This window comes from Helianthus annuus, chromosome 3 (assembly GCF_002127325.2).
Source record: "Helianthus annuus cultivar XRQ/B chromosome 3, HanXRQr2.0-SUNRISE, whole genome shotgun sequence".
Lineage (NCBI taxonomy): Eukaryota > Viridiplantae > Streptophyta > Magnoliopsida > Asterales > Asteraceae > Helianthus > Helianthus annuus.
The window spans coordinates 3582566-3597194 of record NC_035435.2 but is presented as its reverse complement, the minus strand read 5'-3'; the positions used below and the strand labels follow the sequence as shown (position 1 = coordinate 3597194).

The 14629-nt window shown below is 36.8% G+C and overlaps 1 protein-coding gene across 1 annotated transcript; it reads right to left on the bottom strand.

The window, feature by feature from the left end:
* Positions 1-8620: 8620 nt before the first annotated feature.
* On the bottom strand, positions 8621-10718 carry LOC110928488 (F-box/LRR-repeat protein At4g29420). The gene is made up of 2 exons (XM_022171499.2): positions 10012-10718; positions 8621-9892 (listed from the first exon to the last, which is right to left on the bottom strand). Exons 1-2 carry the CDS (start codon positions 10367-10369, stop codon positions 8943-8945), a joined length of 1308 nt encoding a protein of 435 aa, XP_022027191.1. The 5' UTR covers positions 10370-10718; the 3' UTR covers positions 8621-8942.
* Positions 10719-14629: the final 3911 nt, after the last annotated feature.

Sequence of the window (14629 nt, the reverse complement as noted above, 5' to 3'; positions counted from 1 at the left end):
GTCTCAGAGGGTGTCAGGCACGATGTTTAAGGAACCCTATACGAAGGGTATAGCCCTATACGAGGCGTCTATGCTTGGTTTTTTTTTTTTTTTTTTTTGGCTGAAATGAGGGGTGTTTTGGTGGGTTTTGGTATGGTTTTTTGGATAGTTTGGAAGATGTGTTTTTTTATTGAAAATTTTTTTGTTTTTAAAAAAAGTTTTTTTTCTTTTTTACACTATAAAAAGTTTTTGTTTTTTAAAAATCAACTATTTTAAAAATCGTCCTTTTTTGGTTTTAAAAAAAGTTTTGTTTTTTTTTTGTTTTTTACACTATAAAAAGTTTTTGTTTTTTTTAAATGAACTATTTTAAAAATCGGCTCTTTAAATATATTATATCGATTAAATATTATATTGTTTTTAACATTTTACTTTTTTAAATATTATTCTTTCGATTAAAATTTTATCTCTTTCAAATATTGTTTCCGTATTATATTCAGGGGGTTATATTGTTTCCGTATTATATTCAAAACATATTTTGTTTCCATATTATCTAAATTTAAGACAACAATCATTAAGTAACCGAATAACTGAAAACAAACATAAATATGACATATATAAGATAACTTTTTACATCCATAACAAAAATATATAAGATAAGTTTGTACATCCATAATAAAAATAAAAACAACAACAGGTCTATGCATCCAAATCTGAATCCGAATCCTGATGCTGCTGCTGCGGCTGGTGCTGCTGATGTGGTGCTCGAACCGGTGGAAGCGGTATCGGGGGTAATCCCTCTCTCTCTCGTCTATCCTGCTCCGCCCGTCCCAGCCAACCTACCAAATCGTTGAGCCTATCAAGCTCGGCTCGTACATCCGGATGTAGCGCAGCTCCTGGGGCATGACCTGGAATAACGTGACGTGGAAACTGAGGTGCCCCGGCAGGTGGCGGTGGCTGTGGCACCGCTGCACCGTCTAGATCCTCCGGAGGGTCCTCCACGGGCACTACATCAGCAGGATCTGCAGGAGGATGAACGGGCTCGAAATGCTCTGGTAGGGCCTCCTCTGTCCATACGCCCCCTTCGCGGTTTTTAAACCGCGGGCCAACGGGGAACCTCTTGATTACCCTCATCCCCCACAGCGACTGCATACCCATCCGCGTCGGCATGATTGCCGGCGTCCGTAGATGTGGGTCCTGGTGTGGTACGAGGCCCAATGAACGGGCAATGACGGTCACGTACGCCCCGTCATACAAAAATCCGCGCTCCTGCCGGTGATGGGCGGAGGCGTAGTACTGGGCTAGACCGTGTGCTAGCGCGCACGGCCTCCTATACAACAAACAATAAAGGAAAAAAGATCTGTGGTCGTACACCACTCACGGCTGTAGCCGCGCGCTGAAATAGAAGTAGCGAGCAAATGGTGCAGATACCTGCAGATAGTGTTAGCGAAATACAAAAACAGAGATTAATAAACAGTGCATATAATCACAATAATTGCCATAATAAACGTACATACCTGTATAGTGGGTCCCTAACAAACGACACCCTCCCCTTCGACTTGTCGTGCTCCCAATGATCCGCCCCCGCAATCACCTGCCAAAACCCTACAAGAGTGGGTTTTTCAACCACCACTAGCCCCGCTGTGTAAATCTCAGTCTCGATCTCCTCCTGCATGTATAAACCACAATGCACCGCAAACTCTGCTAGCGTCATCGAACGCATAACGCCAGCAAGCCTGAAAGAAACCTCAGGCGGATGGGGAGCACCTGGGTACGGAAGCGGCACTGGGACCCCAGGAGGGTGAAATGTGAATGACGAAAGGAACTCGACCAGCAGCTCCCTGTAGGTCGGCGTGTGCGCCAAATCAAAAAGACGATGCCACGGCGAATCGACAGGTATAAACCGACGCACTCTCGGCGTCTCAGCAATCTCATCCATCGCATCCCAGTCGATCGATGCATGCGATCCAACGTGCATCCTCCTAAGCTTCTGGCAATGACGGGCGGCCTCGGTGCCGTCGGGAAACTCTAGATATGGATGCCCCTGCAGCGTATCCACAGGCGGTCGCCGTCTCCGTCGTGGACCCTGCTGAACCGGCTCTAAGTGAATGTCATCGCCCGGCATCAGATCATCCTCCATAATAAATACTGTATACGTATAAAAACAATAATAAATAAGTAAATAATTAAATAATTAAATAATAATAATAATATAATAATTAATAAATAATAATAATAATAATAATAATTAATAAATAATAATAATATTAACAATAATTAATAATAATAATATAATAATTAATAAATAATAATAATAATTAATAAATAATAATAATATTAACAATAATTAATAATAATAATAATATTTAATAACAATAATAATAATGTTTTTAATAATAATAATAATATAATAATAATTAATAAATAATAATAATAACAATAATAATAATAATAATTAATAAATAACAATAATAATAATAACAATAATAATAATAACAATAAACAATAATAACAATAATAATAATAACAAAAAAAAAAAATTCAGAGCCTCGTATAGCCCTCGTATAGGGCTATACTCGGCGTCCTGTTCTACTTGTTCATCTTCAACCTTACACTCAAACCCCCAAAACCCAACAAAATTCAAATTTCAGGGCAAACCTACGGTCTAAAGGCATAAACGAGACAAAAATACTTAACTATGGGATGAACCGGTGATGCTTCAAATCTTCAAAAATACGGTCAAAATACGTACGCTTTGAATGTCTTTGTTCGGCTCTAATCTTCGCTACAACGTTTTGAACGTCTTTCTGAACATGAAACCTGTCGGGGTCCTGCTTCCTTATCGTTTGAAATATTTTGCGCGGCTCCATGTTTTGAGCTGTCAGCTGCTCGATCAGTTTCATTTCGCTTGGAGTAAACCTTCGCACAAACGCGTGGGCCGACAGGTCCTCACAAAGTTCGTGGTTATGTTCAATTGTTCCGTCTTTTATCTCCCAGGTTTCATACGGGTGGTTTCGGACAGCCAGCAGGTAAAACGGGCAACCGGTTTTTTTGCTTCCAGCTTTTCTAAGTGTTGTTGTACTCTGGTGCTCACCACCACGATCACATTCAAGCCATACCCCCCCCCCCCCGGTTCTTCCCCCGATTTTCTTTGATCGACGGGTGACAATAACGAAACCATCCGCGTTTGCTATTTCTTGTATCCGTGTCTTTAGTTCATCTAAGGAGTTGAAAACCTGTAACATCGACAATATTAATAATAATAATAATAATAATAATAATAATAATAATAATAATATAATAATAATAATAATAATAATAATAATAATAATAATATTAATAATAAAATAGTAATTTATACCGTCTTTTTTAAGTACGGACTGTCCAGAATGGGAGGTGCTTCACCACCATATCTACCATATCCACCATAACCACCATATCCTCCAACGTCCGAATTGTTTTGATGAACGTAAGGAGTGTCCGGGGAAATGAATTGCTGATGATCACCGTCTCCTCCGTATCCACCGTATCCCCCGTATCCACCGTATCCACCATATCCACTGTCTCCTCCGTATCCACCGTCTCCTCCGTATCCACGGTCTCCTCCGTATCCACCGTCTCCTCCGTATCCACCGTCTCCTCCGTATCCACCGTTTCCTCCGTATCCACGGTCTCCTCCGTATCCACAGTCTCATCCGTATCCACCGTCTCCTCCGTATCCACCGTCTCCTCCGTATCCACCGTCTCCTCCGTATCCACCGTCTCCTCCGTATCCACTAGCATGGTATGAGTCATCTACAGGGGCTGTTTCATCAACAGGAGGATGCTTGTTCAAATCTAGAAACGGGCTGTTTTGTTTTCCTTGTATACTAGACACAACCTCCTCTTGCTCATTAGAATCGGGAACGCCAGACTCCTCCAAAATAGACAACCGTATCATCATTAGTAAATAATAAACTAAAACAACAAGTAATTAAAACATTTACGCTAATAACTGTTACCGGAACGCTTTCGTGCCCCCACTTTTCGCTAGAATACTGCCCGAAGATATAGTTGCCGTCCCAATATGATGACATTTCAACACTCCGGGATGATAAGAACGCAAATACAAACAACAAGAGTCTTTCGAATAAATAAAAGAAGAAACAGAATGTGAGTGTTTGTTTGTTGAATGCTCGGATGTGGACCAAGAACGCACTGTAGGTTGCATTTTATGTGAGCTAAAGACGCCTCGTATAGGTCTTTACTTGTGACACCTCGTATTTTCAATCTTTCCATTTTTGGCAAGTCTACTTGTACTTTCTATTTTTGTAAGTTGTACCTTTGTGGTATTTGGTTTTATTCCCAAATTGTACTCGAGACTTGAAATCATAATGAAAGTGCATTATTTTATTCATATTTGTGTTTGAATACTATGTATTGTCAAAACAATTAAAAACATGATAAACTATGTTAAACACGTAAAAACAGTGAAATTACATCTTAATCTCAGCTCTCAAATTCATCATTGCCAAGAGATTACCCTAAACCGTACAAAAATCGGGAATTTATACGTTAATTCGGTAAAAATATCAAAAATTGGGTTAAAATAATTTTTATATTATTTTATTAATATTTTAAATAAGTAAACTAATAATTAAAATTAAATAATAGATGTTTTAAACTGAATTTTTAATGATTTTGTTAGTTTTGGTTAGTTAAACTAACTCAGTTAGTGAAAACCCAGTTAAATCAGCTAACTGGGTTAATTTTATCAAAGGGCAGCACTAACTGAGTTAGAAAACTCAGTTAGTGACTAACCCAGTTAGTCAGACTAACTGTTAACAAAAAAAGGGGGTTGAACCGCGGGGGAACCAGGATCGAACTCGGGACGTCACGCTTAACAAACGAACGACTAACCACTCGGCCGGACATGCCACATCCAAACTATATTGAAATCTAATTATATTTAACAACTAATTAAATGCGTTGAATTTAAATAAAAACCGCCAAACTGGTTCGTCTTCTCCGACTGTTGGGTTGATGACCGGAACCTTGACCCTTCAAGTTCGAAACTGTTGCTGGCATCCCCTATATAAACCCGACTAAGTCTCATGTTCGTTCCTTTCACCCCCGATCACCGAAACGAGCACCGAATAATCCTTCACTCTCGTAACCGCTTCACACATTCGTCGCCGGAAACCTCACCCCTCACGTTACACCTCCACCTGCAAGTCGCCGGAGCTCCGTCGGAGAAGACAACCCATCACCGGAGTCCGCTGAAGACGTCGCCGGAATCGTTTCAGTCGCCGGTATCGTCGGTTTCTGTTCTTTCTTTCTTTCCTTTCTTTTTTTTTATTGCTTACTGTTATATATTTACTATTATTATTATTATTATCATTATTATTAATATTATTAAGAATTGTTAGTTATAATTATATATAAAATCAGTATTATCATTATTAATATTATTAACAATATATATATATATATATATATATATATATATATATATATAACAGAAGTATTATTAATATTAATATTTAAATTATTTTATATAATCAGAATTATTACTTTATTTATAAAGTAGAATTTTATTATTAAACAAGATTATTATTAATTTTGTTATAAATCAGAATTTATTTTATTAAATATCATTATTATAATCAGATTTATTAATTTTATAATTAACATTATCATAAAACTCAGAATTATTAGTATTACTTTATAAATTTATAATCCGGAATATTATTATAATCAGATTTATTATTTCATAATTTTTGTACATATATATATATATATATATATCATATATAATATTATACTTATAAAACAGATTATTATTACTATTTATTATTTCAGAATCTATATATATATATCATTTTCAGATTAATATATATATTATCAGAATTTTTCTTTTTATTGTTTACAAAATCATTATTATTATTATTAGTATATATACATATCAGATTTAATATTATTATTAACCAAAAGTCATTATTATTGACATAAATATATATTGATCAGATTTACTAATATTTTTATACAAATATAATATAAACATTATTATATTAATCAAATTTATTAATAATGTGTATAGGATTTTATCCAAAATAGTATTATTATTACTATATATTATAAATTATAAAATCAAAACTTATATTATCATTTCTCATTTTAAACATTTCCATTTTTATTATTATTTGTTATTATTAATTTCCACTAAATCCTTTTTAATCACTTTACCAATTTAACGAATTCCCAAATCAAATAGGGTAAATCTCTTGCAAATCTCTTGGACTCAATTCTTATTCTTTACCAAGAAACACGCAACGCACTCTAAGGTGAGTATACATGACCCATTTTCTATTTTATCACATTTTGGGTGCTGTATGCATTTCTATACCAAACACACTATGTTAAACATTTTTGCACTATCAATCCACATTTCATGTGAATCTATTTGACTCATGTTAATCATGTTATGCTACTGTTAAACATTTATGACTGTGTGTTCATTAACTTTGCAAGCCTCCCCTAACAATGGCAGCGCTGTAGGTTGAGAAACGCCCCTCCCATAATATTATGGGTATTGTTAGGTTTATTCTATGTTACTCATGTTACCACCCTTCTAGGGTTAGGCTATGTTAATTGCGTTAAACTTTGGTTTGAACACATAGATCTCATCGTTACGAGTATAACTGTTAATATGAACTCATGTAGTCACGTGGATTTGAGCATGTTAAACTATTTCAAACATATTATACTATATTCAAACTTGTATACTCGCCAACATGTTTTGTTGACTTTATTTTAAATGCATACTGCAGGATGAGGAAGTCAAGATTTGAAGAAATGAATAGGATGGCCTAGAAACCCACTTTTGAAATAAACTATGTTTAATGTTTGTTATTTCCTTTTTATGACAATGTATGAAACTTTGCAATTTTAATAAATGAAATTTAATTATATTGTCACATGTAGTGTTATGATGTTTTGAGCAATTTGTTCGTCTCATCCCGATGTTTCCGCCATCGGTTGGGGTGTGACATTACTCCCCGTATGCCTTTAAGTCATGTCGGGCATAGTCTCATCATAGCCAAATCGGTCAGCCCAAGACGCCTCGTATAGGTCTATACGAGGCGTCTAAGTACCCTCGTATTGACCTCTCGTACAGGGCTAGACTCCCCGTATGAGGTGACTGATGTGACGTTGTACGAGGTGCAGAAGCTGGTCGGGAAAAGCAAACCTATACGCCTCGTATAGGGCTATACGAGGCGTCTAGAAGAGTGTGGAAATAGGGAATAAGGTGTGTGAATATGTAGACCCTTTTATAAAATATTTGATCTCTGAAATAAAGAGTACAGAGAGATGAGAATGAAGTTGGATGGACGGATAGATATGATATAAAAGAATTACATATCATAGTTGATGTCATGCATGAACACATTTGTTATAACTAGAATAGATTGAATCAAGGTCTCCGATTAGTTGATCGATGATTATTACAAGTTAACGAGTGCATGTTTGTTTTGATACTTTTTCTCTGAAACAACACATTTCAACTCAAGTTCTTTTTTGTTGGACCCGTTTTGACCCGAAACCAAAATGATACCTTTTAAGAACGACACTCAACCCAAACTCTATTTGCTCACAACCCGTTTTGACGCAAACTTAATTTACCTGTCGCCCAACCCGACCCGCATGTTATGCAAGACTTGCAAAACAATCTGTTATCTATGGCTATCAATAAAAGTTTACCACATTTTTTTTGCTCAAAAAACAAACAAAATAAGCACAGGGCCAAAATTTTCTACTAAAAAGAAAAAAGAAACATCTCTTTAACACAATGAAAAAGACAAACCGGATCTACATATGATGTTAGATAGTAAGACTATTTTAACGACTAATGGTAAAATTAAATGCACAACAAAGTTTGATTGTTGCAGGTTGGAGATCAGAACTCATAAATTGGACTAAAAACATGGACAAGAAACTAAAATTATAAAGGTGACACGTTTTAATGGTATAACAGTAGCTTAGACCATGTGTAGTTGAGGCGCCAAAGCCTCAAGTCCTCAACGTCACACCTTAGATTTTCGCCTACTTTGTTTCATGCCACTTACCTTTATAAATTTCTAGATGTGCCCGTTGTTATGTATAACTAAATGCATCTATTGTACCTAGTACAATGACTCAAGTCAGAGATCAAATGTAACCATATGACTGGTTTTTGTGCTTATTGTTTTAGTTTTTCGCTTCTAACCACTTTCGAAATGATGTGATTATAGCTGTGACTAGGAGTGCACTTAAAGCCTTGTCAGGGGTCCTAAATGCAGGTCATAATTAACATAAATCCAAAGAGTATTATAATCCAATGCAGATCATATTCAACCCAGCTTAGTCCAAATTAACTTATAAGTTTTCCATAAAAAGTCTATTCATATTATTTTTTAATAGACCACAAAACCTTATTGTATTACTACAAACCATATGATAGAAGAGAAACCAATTTGCTGACTAAGCATAAATAATAGAATCAAAATATATTAGTATATATATATATACAGCAGACTAATTGAGACCGGGTTGAGCCGTAGCCCGTGCTATCCCTACTAACACATTAGGTCCGCCCCTGAACATACCTATAACCCTGCTCCCAGGCTGACAAAAATAAGATATATAAAAATTAGTAATTATTTTTATTATCAGTCGTTATAATCTTGTACTAGACACATTAAAAATTTATAAAAACTGGACAATAATAATAATCGATGAACCCGACCCTTTGGCATGCATTTCAAAAGTCCTCCACAATCTGGTTCTGAAATGATGAGAATAATAATGCAATACAAATCATAACTCTAATATTTAGATCTATAGGTTATATTTCATAAAAACACAGTAGCCAATAACATAAACTAAAAATATTAAAAGCCTTCATCAATAGAAACGATTACAAATGACATATGATCGATCTTACCTCATCACAACCGGAGCTTCTTAGATGATTTGTGGTGTTCGGTTATCTGTAGATCGGTTATCCAAGTATCTTTCATGCGTTTACCCCATACGCCCCACCGCCACTTCAACCCAGGCCAACGAGCCATGCACTTAGACCTGAAACTTTTACATTGAGTACCATCAACACCACAGTGGATAAGCAACGAGACCACTGACAAGCCCACGCATTGGTCCAACAGACATGCAACATATGAGAAAGTCAACGACGGGTCAACTAACATCAGATATGCACTGATTGTCTTCAATCCTTTACTCCCATCCAAAATTATGTCCCAACCTTGAGGATCCAAACAGGCTTCTAATTCCGACCAAGCACCTGAATTAATACGTAGAGAACTCACGTTCGGAAAAACCCTGAACACCTTCCCTAGGGTTAATTTTGAATCTCTAGCGTCTCTTGGTGCTATGTTTCTCGAATCCAGTATCAAAGTTTCTACTGTTTTCATGGTCGGGAATTCTGAAAGTAAGAAGCCAATGTAGAAAGAGTCCAAGCAAAGTGTTTTCAGGTTCTCAAACTTTTTGGCGGTGAAAGCGGCAGGATGTTTTTGGCCGTCAACACTAAGATGAAAGAGAGATAACGTGGGAGCTTCAACATGAATTGCAGTGTGATAGCCACATAGTACAATTTTGAGTGTGATGAGGTTGGGGGTGATTAGAGTCAAAGATGATAGATCACTATACAGAGTCAAATGGCAGGTTTGGAGGTGGAGAAGGTGGATCTTAGGATCTTTAAGTCCTGTGATACCTACCAACTTAAGAAGTTGAAGATTAGGGAAACACTTATTCAACTGGTGTAGGTGATGGTCTTGTAATATTGTGCATTCAAGTGTCAAAGTAGTTAGCATTGGCATTGGATTCAAGTGGTCCAAAGACAGCCGTGCAGACCTTAGATTTAACTCAGCAAGATTATGACCTGCCACAAACAATGCAGAACGAATAGCTTAACAAAATCACTAGAAAATATTCAAAGAGGAGACTAATCAAGCGGCCATTTAAGTCGACAAAATCACTAGAAAATACTATTAAACTTACAATACTTGGCGAAAGGAAGATCAGACAACGAAAGCGATTTCAAGGTTTGGGAAACCCTAGGCAGCCACTCCATTAAAAATTCCGCATCTACGGGATCAACTCCAGTGGCGTCATGAAGGCCGATACACACCGATTCAACAACTCTCAGTTTAGAAATAAAGTCCAGAAAAACCTTCTTGAAACAACTCGAGGAAATAGAGCCTGAAGTGCCGCGCCATGAGCATAGTAGCTTAATTGATCGAAGGTCTGGAAAGACATTATTGAAAGCCTTGGAAGCGAATCGGCAGCGAGCAACGTCGGCTGAGTTGTCGAGTCGACTCAGGATTTCGAGTAGCAGAGACTCAGGAAGTTTGTCCATGTAAACAGTTACTTCTTATGATCCGCCAGAGAAGTAGCTAGGGTTTTGAATATTCAGCGAGAAGATGCCATGCATTCGGGTTACCTGTTAATTTATATCTCTGTGGCCCTCGACCCGATAGGGTCCAACCCAATTGACAGCCTTTTTATAGGTTTTTTTCCTCCTTTTTTTTTTTTTTTTTTTTTCTAAATCGGTTTGAGTCCACAAAAGCCGAAACAGGTTTTTGTTGGAAAGAAAGTCAAACAATTGGGTTTGGTCAGTTGGAAGCTGGTTTTGACCGGTTCAGGTCGGGTTTGACCGGGTTTAAGCTGATTTCAAAATATGGTGTTATAAACCAATTTCAACTACACGGTTCGAGCTCTTCAAAAACTAATTCTTAGCGGTGTTCATGGTTTGGCTTTAATCCTTAAACCATGCAAACCATGTTGATCGGTTCTGTTTAAACATAAGAGGAAAACATGAAAACATACCTTTTACAACGTTTTTCGCCTGGTCGCACGCCCAAAACGGACCCTCGCGACCCAAGTTAGAGCCATTTTAGTGAAGCCCCCTTTTGTTACATGATCTTGGGCCTCCAAATACAAGATGGCCCGCTCCTGCACACTTGGGCCCGCATCACTAGTAAGTATTGAAAAGATTTAGTTCTCGAAAGATTTAAAATATATAAATATTCATATAAAAATATATAAATATATCGATATAATCACGTTATTCGTCTCGAGAAATCGTAGATGTATGTAAAGAATAGTTATATGAAAATAAAACAATATATAACTAACTCATATTATGTATCGCGTCTTGTACGATAACTTAACAAAATATAGGTATATGTCGTTTAGGCGTTTGAAATAAATATAAAAAAATAAATTTATTTTATAGCAGTATCATCGAGTTGGATGTTTGAAATAAATAGATAAACTACGTCTATTTTTTTATACAAGAATTCTTGTTGTACGATATTTGAAATAAATATATAAACTATATTTATTTTGTAAAAGAAACCGAATTGTTTGATTTTTGAAATAAATATATAAACTATATTTATTTTTGTAAAAGAATCCGAATTGTTTGATGTTTGAAGTAAATATATAAACTATATTTATTTTTGGAAAAGAATCCGAATTGTTTGATGTTCAAAGTAAACTATTTTTACTTTTATAAAAGAATTCGGATTGTTTGAAGTTTGAAGTAAACTATGTTTACTTTTATAAAAGAATTCAAATTATTTGACATTCAAAATAAATACACAAGCTATATGTATTTGTATAAACGAAATCGGGTTATCGACGTTTAAATAGCCATACAAGATTACAACGTGAGAAATTGAAATAACAATAAAATAACTTAGTCTACTTAAAGAACCGGTAAACTTGGAGACCCACTCTTCTACCAAATGCACCAATTAAATAGGTCACACCAAATACCAAGTACACCTACTTAAACTATTAATATAATCCAAATCTAAAAACCATAAAATGTTTTTCAAGCCATGCACTATGCACTTGATCACGTGAAGTTTCGTTTATTTCACGCAAACAATCGAACACCTCATAACCTGAGACCCGTGACCCGTTGTAATCAGTGAACGAACCCGATTAATCCAACATCCATGACCTGTACCTATTGAACCATGACATGTGAACAACTCGATTAAACCAACACAGACGGCTGTTCTAAAACAGCAAAAAAAAAAAAAAAAAAAAAAAAAAAACGATTTAAAACAAGGGCAAAATGTGGTGGTGTTTTTATCTCATGTCTTTTGTCTTTGTGTTTACCAAACAAACACTTAAAGACAACCTGTTCTTATTACTTTCTGCTGTATACAACAGCCTTTTTGAGGCTGTCAAAGAGAATCAAATGGAAAAAAATCCATCAAGGTGTGTTTAAAGTATGGGTGTAAACGAGCCGTGCCGAGCCTAACTAGGATCGAGCTCGGCTCGTCATGTTTTTATGAAGCTCGAGCTCGGCTCGGTTGGAGCCTACTTATTTGAGCTCGAGGTCAGCTCGCAAGTTAACCCCAAAGCTCGAGTCGGGCTCGAGCTATTTTGAGAACAAACTCAAACAAGCTAAAAGCTCGGCTCGGGCTTGCTTCAATATCTCTTAAATGAGCCAATGCTCGGCTCGTTGCCGCCGTCATCGTCATCGTCATTATATAAAAAAGTAAAATTTTGTTTGGACTCGTTTAGGATCGCGAGCCTAAACGAGCTTTGTATTTCAGGCTCGAACTCGATAACTAAACGAGCTCTATTACAGGCTTGAGCTCGGGCTCAACTTGTTCGAGCTTTTAACCAACCTTTGGTCTTATTTACACCCCTAGTTTCCACAAGATAATTGGTGGTTTCCAAGATATATTGTGTAGCCATAGAGAGTAGTCAAAAGGAAACGGTAGATCATGGTGTCTCAAAATCAAAGGATAAAAGGACGTATTGGTAAACACTTTTTATAACTACATTTATAGAATAAGAATCAAAACTAAATGTAACAGTTTAAGCATTTTCATTAATATTTCATCAAAACCAAATATCCAAATTAAACTAAATGAATAACATATATATCTTACCCCATCAAAAGCAAAGCTTATTAGATGATTTGTGGTGTTCAGTTGGATATAGATTGGTTATCCAAGTATCTTTCACGTATTCACTCCATATGCCCCACCGCCACTTCAACCGCGGCCAACGAACCATGCACTTAGACATGAAACTTTTAAATTTAGTATCAACAACAACAACATGGATGAGCAACGAGACCACTGACAAGCCTACGCATTGGTCCAACACACGCGCAACATATGAGAACGTTAACGACGGGTCAACTAACATCAGATATGCATAGATTGTCTTCAATCTTTTACTCCCAACCTTCTGGATTCGAACAAGCTTCTAATTCCAACCAAGCACTTGATTTGACACATAGAGAACTCAAGTTCGGGAAAATTGTGAACACCTTCCCTAAGGTCAGTTTTGAATCTCCTGCATTAGTTGGTGCATTCTTTCCCGAACCCAGGGTCAGATTCTGAACTGTTTTTGTGATCGGGAATTCTGAAAGTAATGATCCAATATAAAAAGAGTCCAGCCAAAGTGTTTTCAAATTCTCAAAACTTTTGGGAGTGAATGCAGCAACATGTGTACAGGTATTAAGCCTAAGACGAAAGTGAGATAGCATGGGAGCATCAACATGAATTGCAGCGTGATAGGGACATTTAATTTTTAGTTTGATGAGGTTGGGGGTGATTAGAGTTACAGATGATGGATCAGCAAAGAAATCCAAATGGCAGGTTTGGAGGTTGAGAAGGTGGATCTTTGGATCTTTAAGCCCTACCCCTATCAACTTAAGAACTTGAAGATTAGGGAAACACTTATTCAACTGGTGATGGTCTTTTAATTGTAAGGCCTCCTAATCCAAGATCTCACTCAGCTAAAGCAACCAACAGGTGTGCGGAATCCACCTGATGATCAACCACTGCAGATGAAACACTAGAATGCAAGGATTTGAGAGAGAAATCAAGAATACACTGAGTATTCTTGATGAAGATGAATGACGTCACTCACACAAAGCAGCCGCCAGACAAAAGACAATGATTAGGGTTAGGTGCACAGAAATTCACACAGAATCGTTTGCCTTGTCTATTCCATATTAAAGTATATATACAAGGCAAAGCCCGGACTTTCAAGACTAACTAGAAAGCTCGGACAAAACAAATAGCACAAAGCTCAGACCTTTGCCTAGACAAAACTCAGACAAAAGCTACACTAACAAAACTCTGACCTTAGTCCTATACAAAAAACTCTGACTAAGGAAAACATCCATAAAACTTGGACAAAGTTGTCCCTAGGAACATCTTGGGACTAATTTTGAGCATATGTACAATAAAGACCCTAATAAATTGGGAGACATGCACTTATCACCAAAAGTGCATTAACAAACTCCCCCTTGATCAATGCATGGTCTTCATTGAACTTGAGATCTTCAAACTCTCTTCGAGAAGCGGCTTCCTGCCCAGACCTTGTTCTTCACACAGAACTGAACCACCTTGATGAACTAGTCCGCTAGAACACGATCTTCTTCATTGTACTTTAGAGGCAGGCGCCGAAGCTTCTTCAACTGAGCTTCTCTAAGGTTGGCAAGCCAAATTGGATCCAGAATCTTAGCAATCTCCTCCGTCAAATTCTTTTCAGTAATCACGGCTTCCCCAGTCTTCCCATTGAGATACCAATAACCTATTTTGTCGAATTTGTCGAGATCGAACTTTCGCATAGG